This window comes from Saccopteryx leptura, chromosome 2 (genome assembly GCF_036850995.1).
Source record: "Saccopteryx leptura isolate mSacLep1 chromosome 2, mSacLep1_pri_phased_curated, whole genome shotgun sequence".
NCBI lineage: Eukaryota > Metazoa > Chordata > Mammalia > Chiroptera > Emballonuridae > Saccopteryx > Saccopteryx leptura.
The window spans coordinates 286,983,528-287,005,146 of NC_089504.1; the positions used below are offsets into that span (position 1 = coordinate 286,983,528).

A 21,619-nucleotide genomic window follows, 5' to 3' on the forward strand; every position below is an offset into this window, starting at 1 on the left:
CCTAGTAACTTGACCCATTAGGGCAAGATGCCTGAAACTGCCTGACCTGTGGTGGCGCAGTGGATAAAGTGTCGACCTGGAAATGCTGAAGTCACCGGTTCAAAACCCTGGGCTTGCTTGGTCAAGGCACATATGGGAGTTGATGCTTCCAGCTCCTCCCCCCTTCTCTCTCTCTGTCTCTCTCTCTCCCTCTCTGTCTCTCTCTCCTCTCTAAAAATAAATAAATTAATTAATTAAAAAAAAAAAAGATGCCTGAAACCCCAAACACCTAGGACATAAGTGGGTTTTCTCATTATGGAACAAAATTAATTGTGCGAGAGAAAAAAATAATTGTACAAGGATACCCAATTTCACCACTGTACTGGTGAAATCAACATTATACTAGAAGCCTGACTGGTGGTGACGCAGCGGATATAATGTTGACCTGGGACACTGAGTCAGATGAACCCGCGCTCAAGCCAGCAACGTCGGGACTTGAGTGTGAGCTCACAGGGCAGTGCGAGCTCACAGGGCATGAGCGCAGGCTCACCGGCTTGAGCACAGGATCGCCGGCTTGAGAGTGGGATCATACACATGTTCCCATGAGTGTTGGCTTGAGCCCAAAGGTCACTGGCTTGAAGCCCAAGGTTGCTGGCTTGACCCCAAGGTCACTAGCTTGAGCAAGGAGGCACTGGCTCTGCTGGAGCCCCCCCCATCAAGGCATATGATTATTTTTTATTAAGATTTTTTATTTAGGCCCTAGCCAGTTGGTTCAATGGTAGACCATCAGTTTGGCAATGTGGATGTCTTGAGTTCAATTCCCAGTCAGGGCATAAGTGAGAAAGCAAACATCTGTTTCTCTTCCCTTCCCTCTCCCTCTTCTCTCTCTTTCCCTCTTGCAGCCAGTGGTATGGTTGGTCCAAGCATTGGCCTCAGGCACTGAAGATAGCTCAGTTAATTTAGCATTGATCCCAGATGGGGATTGCCAGGTGCATCCCAGTCAGAGCGCATGCAGGATACTGTCTCTATCCCCCCCTCCAAAAAAAGTAGTGGTACATATATACAATGAACTATTACTTGGCCATAAAAAAGAATAAAATCTTACCATCTGTGACAGCATGGATGGACCTAAAGGGTGTTATGCTGAGGAATGTAAGTCAGGCAAAGAAAGACAAATACCATATGATTTCACTTATCTATGGAATTTAAAGAGCAAAATAAATAAACAAATAAAATAGAAACAGACTCATACATGCACAAAAAACACTGATGGTTGCCAGAGGGGAGGAGACCTGGGGGCCAGGTGAAAAAGGTGAAGGGATTAAGAACTACAAATTGTCCATGGCTAGTTAGCTCAGTCAGTTAGACTCTAACCAACTGACCGTTAGAGCATCATCCCGAAGCACAGAGATTGCCAGTTCAATACCTGGTCAGGGCACATACAGGAACAGATCAATGTTCCTGTGTCTCTCTCTCTCTCTCTCTCTCTCTCTCTCTCTCTCTCTATATATATATATATATATATATATATATATATATATATATATATATATTTCTTTCCCTTCCTCATTTACTAAAATTAATTAATTAATCTTTTTAAAAAGGAACAACAGGCTTGACCTGTGGTGGCGCAGTGGATAAAGCGTCAACCTGGAAACACTGAGGTTGCCGGTTCAAAACCTGTTTGCCTGGTCAAAGCACATATGGGAGTTGATACTTCCTGCTCCTCCTCTCCTCTCTCTCTCTCTCTCTCCCCCCCTCCTCTCTAAAATGAATAAATAAATAATTTTTTTTAAAAAAAAAGGAACAACAAATTGGTAGTCACAAAATAGTCCCAGGGCCTGACCAGGCGGTGGCACAGTGGATAGAGCATTGGACTGGGGTGCAGAAGACCCAGATTCGAGGCCCCGAGGTAGCCAGCTTGAGCACGGGTTCATCTGGCTTGAGGAAAAAGCCCACCAGCTTGGACCCAAGGTCACTGGCTCGAGCAAGGGGTTGCTCGGTCTGCTGAAGGCCCGCGGTCAGGGCACATGTGAGAAAGCAATCAATGAACAACTAAGGCCTGACCAGGCGGTGGCACAGTGGATAGAGCATCAGACTGGGATGCGGAAGACCCAGGTTCGAGACCCCGAGGTCCCAAGCTTGAGTGCGGACTCATCTGGTTTGAGGAAAAGCCCACCAGCTTGAACCCAAGGTCACTGGCTCGAGCAAGGGGTTACTGGTCTGTTGAAGGCCCATGGTCAAGGCACATATGAGAAAGCAATCAATGAACAACTAAGGGGTCGCAACGAAAAACTAATGATTGATGCTTCTCATCTCTCTCCATTCCTGTCTGTCTGTCCCTATCTATCCCTCTCTCTGACTCTCTCAGTCTCTGTAAAAAATAAAAATAAATTAAAAAAAAATTTTTTTTAATGAACAACTAAAGTGTTGCAACAAAAAACTGATGATTGATGATTCTCATCTCTCTGTTGGGGGCTCCAACAGAGTGAGTAGTCACTTTGGACTCAAGCCAGCAACCTTGGGCTTTGAGCTGTGACATTTGGGCTCAAGCTGGTGAGCTTGTGCCCAAGCTGCATTAGCCCGTCCTTAAGCCAGGGACCTCGAGGTTTCGAATCTGGGTCCTCCGTGTCCCAGTCTGACGCTCTATCCACTGCGCCGCTGTCTGGTCAGGCTAGAAAATTTTTTAACATAAAAGAAAGGGAAGCTCACACAGATGCAGGAAACAGTACGTTCAAAGCCATGGCATTGAAAGAGATCAAGTCACATTCAGGAAATGTAAGGGTTTTGGTATTGGATGAGGTGTGGAGAAACTGAATGTGTCTAGAGAAATAACCTGCTTTGCATGCCCTGATGAGTCAGCAATGTCCTTGATCAGAGCAGGCTGATCAGATCTGATTTTTAGACAACTTGGGCTGCAGTGGGAGGCTCCTTTGCACATGAAAACCTCAGTGATGAAGACCCCAGGCAGGAAAAATTCTGGGCAACTGATGAGAGAAGCAGGCCACAGTCCATGGCAGTGAGGATGGAGAAGAGGTGGATTTGGGAAATGATTGGAATCTGTACATTTTGTTTACTGATGTTGGATGTAGGTGGTGAAATTTTCATAGTTAGACAAAGATACAGAGAGAGAGTTGAGGAGGTGGAGCAGGATGCGGTGAGGGTAAGGAAAGGAAAAGAAGTTAAGTTGGTTTAGTAGAAGATGCACCAGAGAGATGCTGAACAGTGGACCATGACCCCATCACAGGGGTAGAAGATGTGCCTTTAGAAATGAAGTCTGGCCTGACCAGGCGGTGGCGCAGAGGATAGAGCGTCGGACTGGGATGCAGAGGACCTGGGTTCAAGACCCCGAGGTCGCCAGTTTGAGTTTGGGCTCATCTGGTTTGAGGAAAAGCCCACCAGCTTGGACCCAAGATTGCTGGCTCCAGCAAGGGGTTACTCGGTCTGCTGAAGGCCCGCGGGCAAGGCACAGATGAGAAAGCAATCAATGAACAACTAAGGTGTTGCAACGCGCAATGAAAAACTAATGATTGATGCTTCTCATCTCTCTCTCTGTCCTTGTCTATCCCTCTCTCTGACTCACTCTCTGTCTCTGTAAAAAAGAAAAAAAAGAAAAGAAAAGAAATGAAGTCTGCAGCCCAGAAGAGAGGCTGAGGTGCGCTAGATACTGTTGAGTCACATTGAAAGCTAGAACCCCTCCCATTCATTCATCATTCAAAGTTATTTATTACGAGTGCCCACTAGGCACTAGTAGTATAACAGTGGGCAAACAGACAAACTCCCTGCCCTTCTGAAAATGACTTTCTAGGTGGGGTGGGAACACATTTAACCACCTGGCCAGTTGGTTCAGCAATAGAGCATCCATCTGGCATGTGGATGTCTGGGGTTCAACTTCAAGTCAGGGCACACAGGAGAAGCGACCTTCTGCTTCTCCACACCTCCCCCTCTCCTTCCTCTCTGTCTCTCTCTTCCCCTCCCGCAGCCGAGGCTCCACTGGAGCAAAAGATGGCCCGGGCGCTGGGGATGGCTCCATGGCCTCTGCCCCAGGCGCTAGAGTGGCTCTGGTCGCAACAGAGCGACGCCCCGGATGGGCAGAGCATCGCCCCCTGGTGGGCGTGCAGGTGGATCCTGGTCGGGCGCATGCAGGAGTCTGTCTGACTGCCTCCCAGTTTCCAGCTTCAAAAAAACACAAAAGCCTGACCTATGGTGACACAGTGGGATAAAGCGTCGACCTGGAACACTGAGGTCGCTGGTTTGAAACCCTGGGCTTGCCTGGTCAAGGCACATATGGGAGTTGATGCTTCCTGCTCCTCCCCCTTCTCTCTCTCTCTGTCTCTCTCTGTCACTCCTCTCTCTCTAAAAAATCAATCAATAAAATATTTTTTAAAAATACAAAAAAAAAAAAGGAAAGTAATTATGATACATGTTACCTAGAACCTTGAAAATACTGTGCATGGCCTGCTCTGTGGTGGCGCAGTGGATAAAGCATCGACCTGGAAATGCTGAGGTCACCGGTTCGAAACCCTGGGCTTGCCTGGTCAAGGCACATATGGGAGTTGATGCTTCCAGCTCCTCCCCCCTTCTCTCTCTCTGTCTCTCTCTCTCTCCTCTCTAAAAATGAATAAATAAAATAAAAAAATTATAAAAAAGAAAATACTGTGCTAAATGAAATAAGCCAGGCACAAAGAGACAATACTGTATGATTCCACTTATATGAGGTACCTAAAAGAGACAAATTCATAGAGACAAGAAAATAGAGGCTACCAGGGGCTGAGGGTAGAGTGGGAAATTGGGAACTACTGTTTAAAGGGCAGAGTTTCACCTCACCCACAGTGGCACAGTAGATGGAGCATCAACCTGGGATGCTAGGGTCTCAGGTTCAAAACCCTGAGGTAGCCAGCTTGAGCGTGGGATCATCTATGATCCCATGATTGCTGGCTTGAGCCCAAGGTGGCTGGCTTGAGCAAGGGGTCACTGGCTCTGCGGGAGCACCCCGTCAAGGCACATATGAGAAAGCAATCAATGTACAAAGCAATCAATGTACAACTTAAGTGTTGCAACTAGGAGTGATCCTTCTTCATCTCTCTGCCTATCTGTCTGTCTGTCTCTTTTTCTAATAAATAAATAAATGGTAGAGTTTCTGTCTGAGTTGATGAAAAAGCTTTGGAAATGTATAGTGGTGATAGGTGAGTAACATTGTGAATGTACTTGATGCCACTGAATTTTATACCTAAAAATGGTTAAAATGGTAAATTTTACTGTATGTATATTTTACCACAATTTATTAAGAATAAAGAAGAGCCCTGGAGGGGTAGCTCAGTTGCTTAGAGCATTGTCCTGATACACCAAGGTTCAGGGTTCGATCCCAATCAGGGCACATACAAGAATCAAGCAATGAATGCACAAAAAGTGGAACAACAAATTGTTGGGGGTTTTTTCTCTCTCTCTACCCCCCCCCATGTCTCAAATACATACATACATACATACATACATACATACATACATACATAGGAAAAGGAGACCTGGGCCTCTGCCCAGTCTGGCCTCTGCCTCTAGCTCCTCTCTGGCTAGTTTCCCATATCCAAGTGAGAACCCAAGAGGATTCCATGGATGGAGTTTAAAGAGTTCATTTCAAAACCTGTGAGCAAAATTAAGACCTCTTCATGAGCAAAGAGTCTAGGATCTATGTGGGGGGAAAAGCATAGACTGGAATGTATAGTACCATGCCTTTTGTATTAAAATAGGAAAGATTGTAAAATATATTGTTTGTTCCTGCATTGTCTATTTCTGGGAGAACACAGAAAATTCAGAAATCTGATAACTTACTGGGTGGAACTGAGTGGCTGGGAAGAGGGGATAAAGTTGGAAAGGGGAAAGGCTTCACCTGTACCCTGTATCTCTAAATTGTATATATTGCGCAAAAATCTACTGGAGTAAGTGCAAACACATTCCAAACAAATTCTTTTTTAAAAAAATTCATTTTAGAAAAGAGAGACACACACAGAGAGAAGGGAAGGAGCAGGAAGCATCAACTCCCGTATGTGCCTTGACCCAGCAAGCCCAGGATTTCGAACCGGTGACCTCAGCATTCCAGGTCGACGTTTGACCCACTGCACCACCACACATCAGGTTCTTGAACAAATTCTATGGTACTTTTGGGAATATAGACGCAAAGCCCCACAGGCGATGTTCTGATTACTGAGGTTGGAGAGGAGGCACCCTATACGCACCAAAACAACCAGAGCATGTAGGCAGATGGTGTCACACTGCACCCTTCCAAAGGGTTTTAGGTGTTTGTTTCTTATCTGGGTTTGCAGAGGACGAACCAGACGCACTGACACTTCCACCCAGGCCCGCGCCGCCGTAGGGCGTGGGCGAGTCGCTTCCCGGACTCGCCTTTCTGCCAGCGACTGCTCAGCTCTTGGGCGCCCCTCGCAGGCGGGACAGGGGACCTTTCCCGGGGCGAGGCTGGGCGGGTATTGGGTGGTTTGAAGAATAAAGCCGCCTTAGGCTGAAGGACAGAAGCCTGGACTTTGTGTGCCTTTGTGAGAACAGGAGCTTGTGTGTACATGCATGTGTATATTTTTGTGAGAAAACGTGTGGGAAGTCAGGTGAGTCTGTGTAATGGTGTGTGTTGTATGAGCATGTGCTTGTGGTGCATGGACTGTGTGTGTGTTATGGTTAGGTGTGTGTGCATGGGGTGGAATGAGTGTTTGTGTGTGTGCACATGTGTGTGCATACCTGCATGTTCATGTGTCTCTGCCCTGCTCATGCTCGTTTTTTTGTTTTTTTTTTAATTTATTTATTCATTTTAGAGAGGAGAGGGAGAGACAGAGAGCAGAGAGAGAGAGAGGAGAGACAGAGAGAGAGAAGGGGGGAGGAGCTGGAAGCATCAACTCCCATATCTGCCTTGACCAGGCAAGCCCAGGGTTTCGAACCGGCGACCTCAGCATTTCCAGGTTGATGCTTTATCCACTGCGCCACCACAGGTCAGGCTGCTCCAGTTTTGATTCTGTTGAGCTCTGTTGTCACCTTCTCTGTGAAGCAACCCTGATCTCATCCTCACCCACAAGGCTCAGTTTTTTCTAGTGTTCCTCTATGTCCTGAACACAACTTGATCACCCCACCAGTCACTCTTTATGAAACCTAACTGCTAGCATTCCTGTCCCACTTCAGTCTGGGCAGGGACCTGACTGGTGATCTCATACCCTCAGAGTCTGGATGGGACAGGACATGTGGTGGAGGCTCCCTCCATGCTTGTGCCTGAGTCTATGTGTGTTTGACATCGTGAGAGCAGCCCCGTGTGATGTCTGAGGACAGCTGAATACATGCACGGGGGGGGGGGGGGGGCTTTTGTCTAAAAAGTTGAATTCACCTGTTCTGTTTGGAGGCACGTTGTCTTTCTCCCTGTTTTCTCACCCTCGTACATTCTGTTCAGGCCGGCCTAACCCTGTGGCAAAGTGCAGATTTTCTCACATGGTTGCTTGTGGACCCAGGGTCAGCTAGACTGCTTCTCCTGTTTGGCCTGATTTCAGTCAAAGTTTCTGTCTCTTGGCTAGATAGGACAGAGATATTTTGGGGCATCAACCCCTACTTCCTCTTGGCCACTTGGGGCTGGAATGAATCCATGGGATTCTTGTCCACCCAACTGTCCTAGAATCAGTTCAAAATTGACAGGCCAACCTGACCAGGCAGTGCCGCGGTAGATAGAGCATCGGTCTGGGATGCAGAGGACCCAGGTTTGAAACCCTGTGGTCGCCAGTTTGGCATGGGCTCATCTGGTTTGAGCAAGGCTCACCAGCTTGAGCCCAAGGTCGCTGGTTTGAGCAAGGGGTCACTCACTCTGCTATAGCCCCCAAATCAAGGCATATATGAGAAAGCAATCAGTGAATAGCTAAAGAGCCGCAATGAAGAACTGAAGAACATTGTCGTGCCTGACCAGGCAGTGGCGCAGTGGATAGAGCTTCGGACTGGGATGTGGAGGACCCAGGTTAGAAACCCCGAGGTTGCCTGCTTGAGCGTGGGCTCACCAGCTTGAGCCCAAGATCACTGGCTTGAGCAAGGGGTCACTCTGTCTGCTGTAGCCCCCCCGGTCAAGGCACATATGAGAAAGCAATCGATGAACAACTAAGGAGACTAAAGAGTCACAACGAAGAATTGATGCTTCTCATCTCTCTCCCTTCCTGTCTGTCTGTTCCTATCTGTCGCTCTCTCTGTCTCTGTCACCCCCCCAAAATAAAATAAAATACATTGCCCTCCCTTCTCTCACTGGCATCTCTGTTCTAGCATCCTGATCAATTCCATTATAGCACTTACACGGTTTGTAGTTATAGATTTATTTATTTGAAATTTGTTTATAGTCTGTCTGCCCAACACATTGTAGACACCATAGAAGAACAAAGGCCCTATCTGTTTTGCTCAGCACAGTATCCTCAGGACCTGGCACAGAGTAGATGCTCAATAAATATTAGAGAGTGGTCAATGAGCAAATGGTAACTAATTTTAACATGCTATCAGAGCCCTTCCAGAGAATCCTACCACATTATCACAGTATTTCCCATCCTCTTTCCTCAGGCTCGTCACTACTCTAAATCCCATGCTTTCCAGAATCGTCTAGGGCTAACTTCAGTACATACAAAAGAAAAGGGGCCACCTGACCAGATGATGGATAGAGCATCCCAGGTTCGAAGCCCCAAGATCACCAGCTTGAGTGCAGGCTCATTTGGCTTGAGCATGGGGTTGCCGGCTTGAGCAAGGGATCATTGGTTCATCTGGAGCCCCCCAGTCAAGACACGTATGAGAAAGCAATCAATTAGCAACTAAAGTGACACAACTACGAGTTAATACTTTTCATCTCTCTCCCTTTCTGTCTGTCTTTCTCTCACTCACTAAAAAAAAAAGAAAAAGAAGAAAGGAAGGAAAGAAGGATGGAAGGAAAGAAGGAAGGGAGGGAGAGAAGGAGGGAGGAAGAGGAAAGAAAGAAAGAAAGAAAGAAAGAAAGAAAGAAAGAAAGAAAGAAAGAAAGAAAGAAAGAAAGAAAGGAGAGAGAGAGAAGGAAGGAAGGAAGGAAGGAAGGAAGGAAGGAAGGAAGGAAGGAAGGAAGGAAGGAAGGAAGAAAGGAAGGAAAAAGGGGGACATATCACTGGCAAGAAAAACAAAATCTCTATTCAGGTGAATGGATTGAAAATTTGTCAGGAAATACAGATGAGAGAAGGCAAATGCCAGGAGACAAGGGAAGGGCCCTGGCCAGGTAGCTCAGTTGGTTAGAGCATTGTCCCCATACACCAAGGTTGCAGGTTGAATCCCAGGTCAGGGCACATGCAAGAATCAACCAATGAATGCATAAATAAACGGAACAATAAATTGATCTCTCTCTCCCTGTCTCTGTTTCTCTTTCACTTGCTCTCTCCCTCTCTCTCTAAAAATTAATCAACTAATAAATAATTTTAAAAATAAAAAAAGAAGCAAGGAAAGAGAACCAGTAGGTCTGTGGGAGGGCCTCTCTGTGGGGACAGGGGCGGCCTACTGGGTGTGTCCCTTTTCTTCTTTCTGGCTCCCTTAGATAAGACCAGCAGTTTTGTCATCCTCTCCCCCTCCCCACCTCACCCCGCCCCCCGGTCTCCACAGTCCGAGCAGCCCCAGCCCACACTTTGGAAGCATGTCGATCCAAGAGAAGAACACACAACCCCAGCAGCTTTGGTCATGGATCTCTAAGTCCCAAAGAGACTTAGCAAAGTCCATCCTGATTGGGGCTCCAGGAGGTAAAAAGAATCAACATAAGCCAGTGAAAAGAGGGGGAGGATGAGGGTAGAAATGGCGAGGGGAGTGGAGGGTACAAACAATGCATACCTACTGCTGTCAAAGAAGGGTGGGGGGGTCTGTGTTCATCAGGGTCTCCCCTATGTTAACTTATGGACCCTGGTCTGGGCCTCTTCTCCCAGCCCCGAGCAGCAGAGGGGAAGCTTGCAGCATGGGAGCCATGGGGCAATCCCATGGTTCCTGGACTCTGACCCCTGGTGCACAGGGCTTCCAGTGACAGGGGAGACACTGGTGACACTTTAACCAATAGGCAGAACTGATCCTCAGCCTAGCCGGGCCTTACACCTCTGATAGCCTGACAGTGTGGAACAAACCACCAGAGACTGGCAGGTGTGCAGTAGCATGGAAGGTATGGCTAGAGTGGCTCCTCTGGGCTGAGTCAAGCTACAGGGACTTCAGGACCAGGAGCAGCATTGAAGGGACTGAGGAAACTCCTAGGAGGGGGTGGAGAAGCCAGGAATTGGAAGGAAGACAACAGGACCTTAGGAAAGGGAACTGGGTGATTCTGGGCCTGGAAAATGAGGGGCTACTGTGGACTAGATAGCAATGAGGAGCTGAGTCTGAGGGAAGTTAGCAGCTGAAGGGCAAGAAGTCAGGGTTTGTGGGGGATCAGATAGCTAGACTTGAGCCTGAAGTTAGTCAGACCTGGATGTGAATCCTGTCTCTGTTACTTAGAAGCTATATGATATTGGGCAATTTATTTAATCTTTCTCTTCCTTGTCTATAAAATGAGGATCATTGTAGAGCATTTAATAGAACCTGCTTGATAGGATCCTTATGACTGTAAGATAATGCATGCATAATGCCCAGCTCATAAGAAGGACTCAACAAAAACTGGAGAGCTGAGGGAAGGAATAGAGGATATGCTGAGATGAAAGGGAGGAGAGGCAGGTGCCATGAAGCCTCTTTCTACTGCAGGGCCAGCGGGATACCTGAGGCGGGCGAGCGTGGCCCAACTGACCCAAGAGCTGGGCACTGCCTTCTTCCAGAGGCAGCAGCTACCAGCCGCAATGGCAGACACCTTCCTGGAACACCTCTGCCTGCTGGACATCGACTCAGAGCCTGTGGCCGCTCGCAGTACTAGCATTATTGCCACTATAGGTAAGCACTCTCTATTCCCCTCAATATCACAGGGCCTCTGGAGTGCTTCTCAAGGTGCTTCCTCATCTTATGTCTTCTTTGAAACCACTCCATGCTTGGCAGAGTCATTCATTCAACAAATATTTGTTGAGCACTTGGTAGATAAGGTTTTAGGTCCTGAGAGTAGATCAGTGAAGTAAACAGAAAAAGATCACTATCTTTGGGGAGCTGACAATGTAGCTGGGTGAGAAAATAAATAATAAACAATAAATTGCCTGACCGGGCAGTGGCGCAGTGGATAGAGCGTCGGACTGGGATGCAGAGGACCCAGGTTCGAGGCCCCGAGGTCACCAGGTTGAGCGAGGGCTCATCTGGTTTGAGCAAAAGCTCACTAGCTTGAGCCCAAGGTCGCTGGCTCGAGCAAGGGGTTACTCGCTCTGCTGAAGGCTCGTGGTCAAGGCATGTATGAGAAGGCAATCAATGAACAATTAAGGTGTTGCAATGCGCAACGAAAAACTAATGATTGATGCTTCTCATCTCTCTGTCCCTGTCTATCCCTCTCTCTGACTCTCTCTCTGTCTCTGTAAAATAAATAAATAAATAAATAAACAAACAAACAATAAATTATTTAGTATGTTAGACAGTGATAAATACTATGGAAAAAAGAGCAACAGAGCATGGTGAGAGGTATCAGGGATGCCTGGGTGGGAGGCAGGCTGCAATCTTAAAGAGAAAGTCAGAGCCTGACCAGGCGGTGGCACAGTGGATAGAGTGTCGAACTAGGATGCCGAAGACCCAGGTTCGAGACCCTGAGGTCGCCAGCTTGAGCATGGGCTCATCTGGTTTGAGCAAAAGCTCACCAGCTTGGACCCAAGGTCGCTGGCTCAAGCAAGGGGTTACTCGGTCTGCTGAAGGCCCGCAGTCAAGGCACATATGAGAAAGCAGTCAATGAACAACTAAGGTGTCACATGTGCAACGAAAAACTAATGATTGATGCTTCTCATCCCTCCATTCCTGTCTGTCTGTCCCTGTCTATCTCTCTCGCTGACTCTCTCTCTGTCTCTGTAAAAAATAAAATAAAATAGCCCTGGCCAGATAGCTTGGTTGGTTTGAGCACCATCCTGATGCGCAGAGGTTGCGGGTTCGATCCCAGGTCAGGGCACATACAAGAGCAGATTGATGCTTCTGTCTCTATCTTCCTCCCTCTCTAAAATCAATCAATAAAAATAATTTTAAAAAATAAAATAAATAAAATAAAAGAAGTGGTGGAGGAAAAAGGTTCTCCCCCTTATTAAAAAGAGAGAGAGAGAGAGAGAGAGAGAGAGAGAGAGAGAGAGAAAGTCAGAGAAGCCATTATTTTGAAAATTAGACCTGAGCAAAGATTTGAGAGAATGAGCCATGCAGATATCCAGGGAAGAGAGTTATAGGCAGAGGGAATGGTCAGCTCAAAGATCCCAAGTTAAGGAGGCTGAGAAGGCTAGAAACCATCAGGGGGGAAGAATATCAGAAATAAAGGGATTGCAGGAGAGGGGGAGCTCATGTAGGACCTAGTAGAATTTTTAGAGTTTAAATCTGAGTAAATGGGAAACTACTGCAGAGTTTTGAGTGGGGGAAATAGACACACTCTTACTTATGCTTTAATAGAGCCAGCTGGCTGCTGTATTGAAAATAGAGTGGGGGGAGGAGAAGCTGCTCCTGCAGTATTCCTGGGTCAGACCAGGTGGTGGCAGTGGAGTTGGTGAGAAGCGATCAGATTTTATTGAATATAAACTGTAATTGAAAAATAAAAATTAAATTAAAACAAAGTGATCAGATTCTGAATGTATTTTGAAGGATTTCCTGATGTGGGGTGGGGTGAAGGTGAAAAAAGAATCAAGGATGACTCCAAAGGTTTTTGGTGGGAGGAACTAAAAGGATGCACTATCAACTGAGCAGGAAAGACTGTGGTGGAAACGTTTGTGGGGAGGAGATCAGGTGTTCAGTTTGGGGAAAGCTCAGGTTGAGATGCATATTAGGCACTCCAAGTGTGAGACAGAGTAGGCAATCAGATATACGAGTCTGGGTTTGGAAGAGAGGTCTGAGTTGGAGATTAAATTTGGGATACAAAATTGGAGATATAAGTTGTCAGTATATAGATGGTATTTAAAGCTACAACACTAGTTGAGACCACGAGGGGAGTGAATGTGAAATGACGAAGAACAGACTGGGATATCTAATGTAAGGCAAGGGAGGAGCAAGTGAGGCTGAGAAGGAGAGCCAGTGAGGTGGAAGTGAATCAAGAGAGCGTGGAGTCCTGGAGGCCAAGTGAAGAATGTACGTCAAGGACATGTGTCCAATGCTGCCGATAGGTCGGGGAAGATGAAGACTGAAAATTTTTTTTCTTAAATATTTATTGATTGATTGATTTTTAGATAGAAGAGGAGAAGCAGGAAGCATCAAGTCTTAGTAGTTGCTTCCCATATGTGCCAAGCCCAGGGTTTCGAACCAGCGACCTCAGCGTTCCGGGTCGATACTTTATCCACTGTGCCACCACAGGTCAGGACTGAAACCTGACCATTAGATTTAGTAGCAACACGACAATTCTTGGTGATGTTAACAAGAACAGATGTAGTGGAGAGATGAGGGGGACATCTAACTAGAGTAGGTACAAATAGGGGTTGGGGAACTGGAAGCAACAAGTACAGATAACTCTTATTATAATGAGTTTTGCTGTAAAAGAGAGCAAAGATGCCTGACCTGTGGTGGCGCAGTGGATAAAGTATCGACTTGGAAATACTGAGGTTGCCAGTTCAAAACCCTGGGCTTACCTGGTCAAGGCACATATGGGAGTTGATGCTTCCTGCTCCTCCCCACCTTCTCTCTCTGTCTCTCTCTCCCCCTTTCTCTCTCCTCTCTAAAATGAATAAATTGAAAACCTTAGAAAACAATGTTTAAAAAAAAAAAAAAGAGAGAGCAAAGAAATAGGACTGTAGCTGCAGGGGAATAAGAGAATTTTAAAAAAGATTTTATTTATTCATTTTAAAGAGGAGAGAAAGAGAGAGAGAAGTGGAGGAGGAGAGGAAGCATCAACTCCCATATGCGCCTTGACCAGGCAAGCCCAGGGTTTCGAACCAGCGACCTCAGCGTTCCAGGTTGAACTTTATCCACTGCACCACCACAGGCCAGGCCAGGAGAATTTTTTTATGATGAAATAAATAACAGCAGGTTTACATGCTGATGAAAATGATCCAATTAAAAGGAAAACATTGCCTGACCTGTGGTGGCGCAGTGGATAAAGTGTTGACCTGGAAATGCTGAGGTCGCCGGTTCGAAACCCTGGGCTTGCCTGGTCAAGGCACATATGGGAGTTGATGCTTCTAGCTCCTCCCCCCTTCTCTCTCTCTCTCTGTCTCTCCCTCTCCTCTCTAAAAAAATGAATAAATTAATTAAAAAAAAAGAAAGTACTGACTTAACATCACATAATAAACCTTCCTCTTTAAAAAAAAAAAAAAAAAAAAAAAAAGGAAAACATTGATGACATAGAGGACTGGAGCATGGCAGAATCTAAGTTTTTGAACAGATGAGCAGGAGGAGACCTAATGCATAAGTGAAAGAGCTGGCTTTAGGTAGGGGCTGGAGAGCATAGCCAGCTGGTTCTCAGTTACACAACTGCCCTGTCAGTAGAGCAGAAATGGGTTAGAGCCTGACCTGTGGTGGCACAGAGGATAAAGTGTCAACCTGGAACACTGAGGTCACCAGTTCAAAACTCCGGTCTTGCCTGGTCAAAGCACATATGGAAGTTGATACTTCCTATTCCTTCCCCTTCTCTCTCTCTCTTTCTTCTCTCTCTAAAAATGAATAAATAAAATCTGCCTGACTAGGCAGTGGTGCATTGAACTGGGATGCGGAGGACCCTGGTTCGAAATTCGAGGTCGCAGGCTTAACCTGGGCTCATCCGGCTTGAGCACAGGGTCACTGGCTTGAGTGTGGGATCAAAGACATGAACCCATGGTCGCTGGCTTGAAGCCCAAGGTTGCTGGCTTGAGCAAGGGGTCACTTGCTCTGCTGGAGCCCCCCCTCCCATCAAGGCACATATGAAAAAGCAATCAGTGAATAGCTAAAGAGCCGCAATGAAGAACTGATGCTTCTCATCTCTCTCCCTTCCTGTCTGTCTGTCCCTATCTGCCCCTCTTTCTGTCTCTGTCAATAAATAAATAAATAAAATCTAAAAAAAGAAAAACAAACGGGGTAGACTTCAATTCTCCTCAATCAGAATGAGGCCTATCAGCTACACAGCCCCCGTGCCCTAAATGCCCTGCTGTACCCACCCCATATACTGCGGTTACTCCCACACTGCCCCATTTAATCACTGAAGACAGTTACCTCAGACCAAGCTGAGAATACCCCCCTCCAAGCGCGCGCATACACACACACACACACACACACACACACACACCCGTACACGCGCACACACACACACACACACACACACACACCCGTGCGCACACACACACACACACACCCGTGCACACACACACACACACACACACACACACACACCCGTGCGCACGGCTGCCTCCCCAAGGTGTTGGCTAGAGAGGGGAATGGAGTTTCTAACCAGGTTGATCTGGCAATAAAGGTCAGGTAACAAGGCTTCTGTGGCATGCGGCGTCTCCGAGGGTGGTCGTGAGTTTGGTTGTTTCTCAGGTTTTGGGGAATAGTTGTCTGAGTGGGATCTCTGATTCCAGGGCCGGCATCTCGCTCCGTGGAGCGCCTCAAGGAGATGATCAAGGCCGGGATGAACATTGCGCGACTCAACTTCTCCCACGGCTCACACGAGGTTCAGGAAGGCGGGCGGCGGTGGGGCTAGAGGATGCCCCGAGTCCTGGCCATCTTCCCCTGAAATCCCCGCTCGGTTCTGTCCTCAGTACCACGCTGAGTCCATTGCCAACGTCCGAAAGGCGGTGGAGAGCTTTGCCGTTTCCCCGCTCAGCTACCGACCAGTGGCCATAGCTCTGGATACCAAAGGACCGGAAATTCGCACTGGGATCCTGCAGGGGGTGAGGCGGGCCCAGCCCTGGCTAGGTCGCTGCGGCCTTCAGGGGGCGGTAGGGCGCGGAGGCGGAGCGTGGGGAGAAGCGGCACTCAGAACTCGTGGCTCCGCCCCCAGGGCCCCGAGTCGGAAGTGGAGCTAGTGAAGGGCTCCCGCGTGCTGGTGACTGTGGACCCGGCATTCCGGACGCGGGGTGATGCGAACACCGTGTGGGTGGACTACCCCAACATCGTCAGAGTCGTGCCAGTGGGGGGATGCATCTACATTGACGACGGGCTCATCGCCCTAGAGGTCAAGAAAATCGGTGCGGACGCTCTCCGCCCTGTCCGCTCTCTGAGCTGGACGCTCTCTCTCCCCTCTGGCTCCTGCATTTGCCCTGTACACCCACCACACCTTCCCCGGGTCGGCGTCCTTCTCCACTAGTCCCAGGAGTCCCCAGCATCCAGATTCCTGGGCTCAACCTAGCTTGAGGCTGGACTGACGGGGTAGTCATTTCTTCCACAGACGTCCACCCGATGCCTATTAAAGTACGGAGCCCAGGCCGAGGGCGGACAGAGGAATAGAATAGTCCGTGGTTCCTAATCTGTTGGCGGGGGTGTGGAGTGGGGGTGTCCAAGCCCCTGTTCCCTATTCTGTGAATCTGCCCTCGGCCTCACCCCTGACCTGGGCTGGCTCTTTCCGTGCCCACAGGCCCAGAGGGGCTGGAGACCGAGGTGGAGATTGGCGGTGTCCTGGGCAGCCGGAAGGGCGTGAATTTGCCTGGCGCCCAGGTAGACTTGCCCGGCTTGTCCGATCAAGATGTTCGGGACCTGCGCTTTGGAGTGGAGCATGGCATAGACATCGTCTTTGTCTCTTTTGTGCGGAAAGCCGGCGACGTGGCTGCAGTCCGGGCTGCTCTGGGGCCCGAAGGACAGGCCATCAAGATCATTAGCAAAATCGAGAACCATGAAGGCGTGAAGAAGTGAGGCTTGGTCTTTGTCCCTACCAGACCCTTAACTAGCCCTATAGTTCCTCCTCTTCTCCCACCTCCTCTCCTTGGTATCTCCTGGTTCTTCCTCAACCCTGACTCCCCCAACCGCCCAGGTTTGATGAAATCCTGGAGGTGAGTGATGGCATCATGGTGGCACGGGGTGACCTGGGCATCGAGATCCCAGCTGAGAAGGTTTTCCTGGCTCAGAAGATGATGATTGGACGCTGCAACTTGGCGGGCAAACCAGTTGTTTGTGCCACACAGGTCTGGAGTGAGCCTGGAGAGGGCTGGGGCACTCTGTGGGTTTGAGGACAACTGAGGGTAAATACCTGTACTTTAGGTCTGTAAGACCTTCCTCTTAGAAAGAGATATTGTGACAACCCCCCCCCCTCCCCGTTTTCAGATAAGGAGACTGAAGGGCCAGGGTCAACTGTTTGTGACTGTGACCCTGGCTTTCAGGGCACTCTGAGAATGTGGATGTCAGAGAAGTAGCTTCCCTGATCAGGGTATGACTCCTACAGCTCTGACATCCTGATGTCCCCCAGATGCTGGAGAGTATGATTAGTAAGCCCCGGCCAACACGGGCAGAGACGAGCGACGTGGCCAACGCTGTGCTGGATGGTGCAGATTGCATCATGCTGTCGGGGGAAACTGCCAAGGGTAGCTTTCCTGTGGAGGCTGTAATGATGCAGCATGCGGTAGGAGCTCAGAATGCAAGGTAGAGGGGCTGGACAGCCAAACCCCTGCCAGACCCCAGTGCCCCTGCCCAGCCTGACCTCCTGCTGCCTGCAGATTGCCCGGGAGGCAGAGGCTGCAGTATACCACCGGCAACTGTTTGAGGAGCTGCGGCGGGCAGCACCACTGAGTCGTGATCCTACAGAAGTGACTGCCATTGGCGCTGTGGAGGCTGCCTTCAAGTGCTGTGCTGCTGCCATCATTGTGCTGACCAAAACTGGCCGGTGAGGGAGATACTGGGAATACCAAGACAAGCCTTTGGGTCAGGGGAAGGCTGGGATGAGCCACAGGCTTGGGTTTTGTCTTGTCATAAGAGATAAAAAGTATCATTCTGGGGCAAGAGGAGAGGTAGCTATGAGATCTGGAGGCCAGGAGAGGGAGATCTTGGAGCACAATAGGAATTGTGCCAGTGAACTCCAGGGTGGTGTTGGAGGAGGTGGTGGCATCATTGAGAGCATTGGCTTCCAGGCCATTTGGGTTCCTAGGACTCAGAGGCAGGTCCTCTGCATCTAGCTCATAAAGCCTTACACAGCTGAGGTATTGCAGAAGGGTCCAGAAGGTTTGAGATCAAGTCTTTGCTCTGAAATGACACCTTGAGTAAGTCACCCAGGCTGTATAAGCCTCCGTTTCCTCATGGGCTTGTGAGGATTAACCACAGACATTAGTACTACAATCCTAGGTGTATAAAGGTACCTTCTCAGAAGGGCTTTGTTTCTCAAAGAGGTCATTCCTTATTATTTAATTTGATACATCTTTTATTATCTCATGTCTTCTTTGTGTGGTGAAAAGGGTAGGCATTCTTATACCCACTTTACAGGTGAGAAAAACCAGGGCTCAGAGAAATATGACTTACCCAGCTTGGGTCACATAGCTTGTTGATGACACCTGGAACCAGAACCCAAACTCTGTTTTCCTGATTCAGTACTCTTTCACTGTTCTGGGCTGACCCTTTCTGCTTCCTTCAGCTCAGCACAGCTTCTGTCTCGGTACCGACCTCGGGCAGTGGTCATTGCTGTCACCCGTTCTGCCCAGGCTGCCCGCCAGGCCCACCTATGCCGAGGAGTCTTCCCCTTGCTTTACCTTGATCCTCCAGAAGCCATCTGGGCAGATGATGTGGATCGCCGGGTTCAGTTTGGCATTGAAAGTGGTGAGCTATCTAGACTTCCTCCTCACCCACCCTTGGATTTGTATCACAAGTCCTCCCATCCCACACTCCACACCCACCCAAAGGGCCTTGCCTCTATCCTCTCGTCCCAGATTTACTCTGTGAGATTCACTAAGACTCAGATATTTTTACCTCCATGGGACATGCTGAGAGGGAGTAGGGAGAGAGGTCAGGGCCATCCCTAAGAAGCCAGCCCAATTGTTGCCTGAACTAGATGGCTAGAGCCTGATGTGACATATTTCATTTGATGTATCCTTTATCATCTCGCATCTTCTTTGTGCAGTAAGGAGGGTAGGCATTCTTATACCCACTCTACAGGTGAGAAAAACCAAGGCTCAGAGAAATATGACTTACCCAGCTTGGGTCACATAGCTTGTTGGTGACATCTGGAACCAGAAGCCAGAAGATGAAAGGAATAAAGGGACCCAGTCCCCTACAGCTGGAACTAAAATCTAATTTAAAACTATGATTATACCCCACCTCTTCCTACTGGTATAGCAACACAGGTGGACAGGCTTGAAGCTTAGCAACATTCCACATGTCACCCCTGGACACACCTGCTGCTTTAATATAATGCACTTGTCACATTTCTTGTGGTGCTACCGTGGCACACATTGTACAGTTTACCTCAGGCACCTCATTCCCTACGGGCTAGCCCTGAGGTGGTAGAAGGTGGTGGCTGGTTCTCATTACAGGGCTGGCCTGGGTCCCTCAGTGGCTGATTGTCATCTTCTTCCCCTCCCCCAGGAAAGCTTCGTGGCTTTCTCCGTGTTGGGGACCTGGTGATTGTGGTGACAGGCTGGCGACCTGGCTCTGGCTATACCAACATCATGCGGGTGCTAAGCATATCCTGAGATGCCCCTCCCCCTCTGACCCAGCCTGCTCTGGACTCCATCCCTCCTCCCTCTTCCCTCCACTCCCTGATGCCCTTCATCTGTCTTCTCTACTCAGTCCTGGGTATCTGAGGCCGCATCTGCCATCTAGCCCCATTCCCGGCTTCCTCTTCCCCCTCTCCATTTCACTCAGGCCCTTAGAGTCTGTTCAATTAAGCACTGGCCATCCGGCAGCATCAATCATGCAGTGCCTGCACACAATGCTCTCAGCTGGACCCTAAGATGCTCTGAGCCTTTAATCCCAGCTTAACTGGTTGATTCTATTTTCCCAGGCTTCCCACACCTGGGGGTAGGGGAGAGGGGAACAGGACAATCATGTTCAATCTCCACAAATTCACTGTTTTAGAAATAGTTTATATCCTTGCAGTCTGCTGTTCTCATATGTGGCCTTCATGGTAATGTGGTTATCTCTGGAGGACCTCTTCCGTTATTGTAACTATTAGTGATATCAAAGTGCTACCCTTTGAGGGAAGCTAGAGTACATGGATTATGGGGAATACATCTTACCACTGTCTTCACAACCTGTGCTGGGATTGCAGACCATTCCCTGGCTGCTCTCAGGGCTATCTCATGCCTTGCTAGGTGAGTTGCCTCCTCCCGCACCCAGAAGTTCCTTTCATGCCCACTTTGTTCCAACACACAAACTAGGAGCCAAATCAGTGTTTCTATTTTCTTTTTAAACCCAGCTGTTTGGAAGCAATTATAAAACTTCTCCCACATATCCAGTATCCCAGAACTCCTCACCCAGGAGCAAAGGAGATTTGGGGTCCTGGCTCCACATTCTTTGATGCTGTAGAATAGACATGGAGACAGGGCTGGGGTGAGGGATTTCTCTTGTCCCTGAGAAGGCAGAGGTGCTGGCTAGCCTGCCCTTCCCCAGGCTCAGATACCGTGGGCCCTGCCCTTACTCCTGCACCAACAGCAAACTCAGTAGAGGAAAAAACCTAAAAGAAAGAACAGTCCCTCCCCACCCCACACCTCAGGTGGCCCTCTGCCCCTACCTAGATAGGGAGAGGGTTCCAGTGTTGCTGCTGATGGAGCTGGACAAGGACCAGAGGAGCTGGCATGGGGGTCTTACCCCTTCCTTTCTCCCTACTAGGAGGGCAGAGGAGGAATGGATGGAAAAAATAGATGAATAAAATGAATCCATAATAAAGTAGCAAATGAATAAATATAATTATTAAATAATTGAATAAAAAATAAGGAAGAGAAGAAGGAAAGAAAAAAGTGCCATCTAAGGATTCAGCTACTTGCCCCTCATCTGGGAGGATCTAGGCTGGCACAGTAAATAAGGAGATGTCAAACATCCCTTAGCTTCAATGGGGACACCACTGGGGCAGGGACACAGGGAGGAGGTGGCTCCCAGTTTACAAAGAGACAGATCTACCACAGAGACAGTGCAGGGAACTTGGCAGGAGACATGCTCCCATTCAGGGAGTACAGACAGGGAGGGCCTACACATGGCAGTGAAGGTAGATGCCCACTTTGGGGACCCAAAACATTTGTTGACAGCAATGGGGGCTGGCTATGCTAGGAGGAAGGGAAGATAACCAATCCAGGCAGAACCTGCAAGGTTATGGGCGGGGAATCAGACATCTAGTTACTTGGCAGTGATGGCAGTGGCAAGTGCTTGTGCTTAATAAGGTGGGATCCTGGGCCTGGGCCTGCGCCTGGCAGGACTATGGCTGGGGGAATACTTCGTCAGAGTGCTTAGAGTCACTTCTATTTGGCAGTGGAGACAGTACCTGGAACATGGTAGGCACTCAGTACATTTGATGAATGGGTGAATGAATTAGGCTGCAGGGTGCCTGAGCTGAAGGCAGAAACTATCTTCTTGGCGGTAAGGGGAGGTATTCCCATAGGGCAGTGTTTTAGGTCCTCTTGGCTTTCCCTAAGAGGTGTCTGCCCTCAGGCAAACACTACTGCACCAGAGAGCTTACCTAAGG

The 21,619-nt window shown here is 48.6% G+C and overlaps 1 protein-coding gene across 4 annotated transcripts; it reads left to right on the forward strand.

Moving 5' to 3' along the window:
- Window positions 1-9,636: 9,636 nt before the first annotated feature.
- Window positions 9,637-21,590, forward strand: PKLR (pyruvate kinase L/R). 4 transcript variants are annotated; one of them, XM_066362262.1, is made up of 11 exons: window positions 9,637-9,740; window positions 10,717-10,899; window positions 15,606-15,697; window positions 15,786-15,917; window positions 16,028-16,214; window positions 16,601-16,871; window positions 16,994-17,144; window positions 17,426-17,578; window positions 17,673-17,839; window positions 18,581-18,762; window positions 19,528-21,590. In XM_066362262.1, exons 1-11 carry the CDS (start codon window positions 9,638-9,640, stop codon window positions 19,632-19,634), a joined length of 1,728 nt encoding a protein of 575 aa, XP_066218359.1. In that variant the 5' UTR covers window position 9,637; the 3' UTR covers window positions 19,635-21,590. The 4 variants fall into 4 exon arrangements, with proteins under 4 accessions (XP_066218359.1, XP_066218362.1, XP_066218363.1 ...); XM_066362265.1 differs by having other exon boundaries at window positions 18,648-18,762; XM_066362266.1 differs by lacking the exon at window positions 9,637-9,740 and adding an exon at window positions 10,030-10,128.
- The last annotated feature ends 29 nt before the right edge of the window (window positions 21,591-21,619 follow it).

Bases quoted from the DNA above. Each gene is read 5' to 3' on its own strand.
- PKLR (XM_066362262.1), top strand. From the start codon at position 9,638: ATGTCGATCCAAGAGAAGAACACACAACCCCAGCAGCTTTGGTCATGG. The intron at 17,145-17,425 runs GTCTGGAGTGAG...GATGTCCCCCAG, and splicing joins CAGTTGTTTGTGCCACACAG to ATGCTGGAGAGTATGATTAG. The intron at 18,763-19,527 runs GTGAGCTATCTA...CCCCTCCCCCAG, and splicing joins TCAGTTTGGCATTGAAAGTG to GAAAGCTTCGTGGCTTTCTC.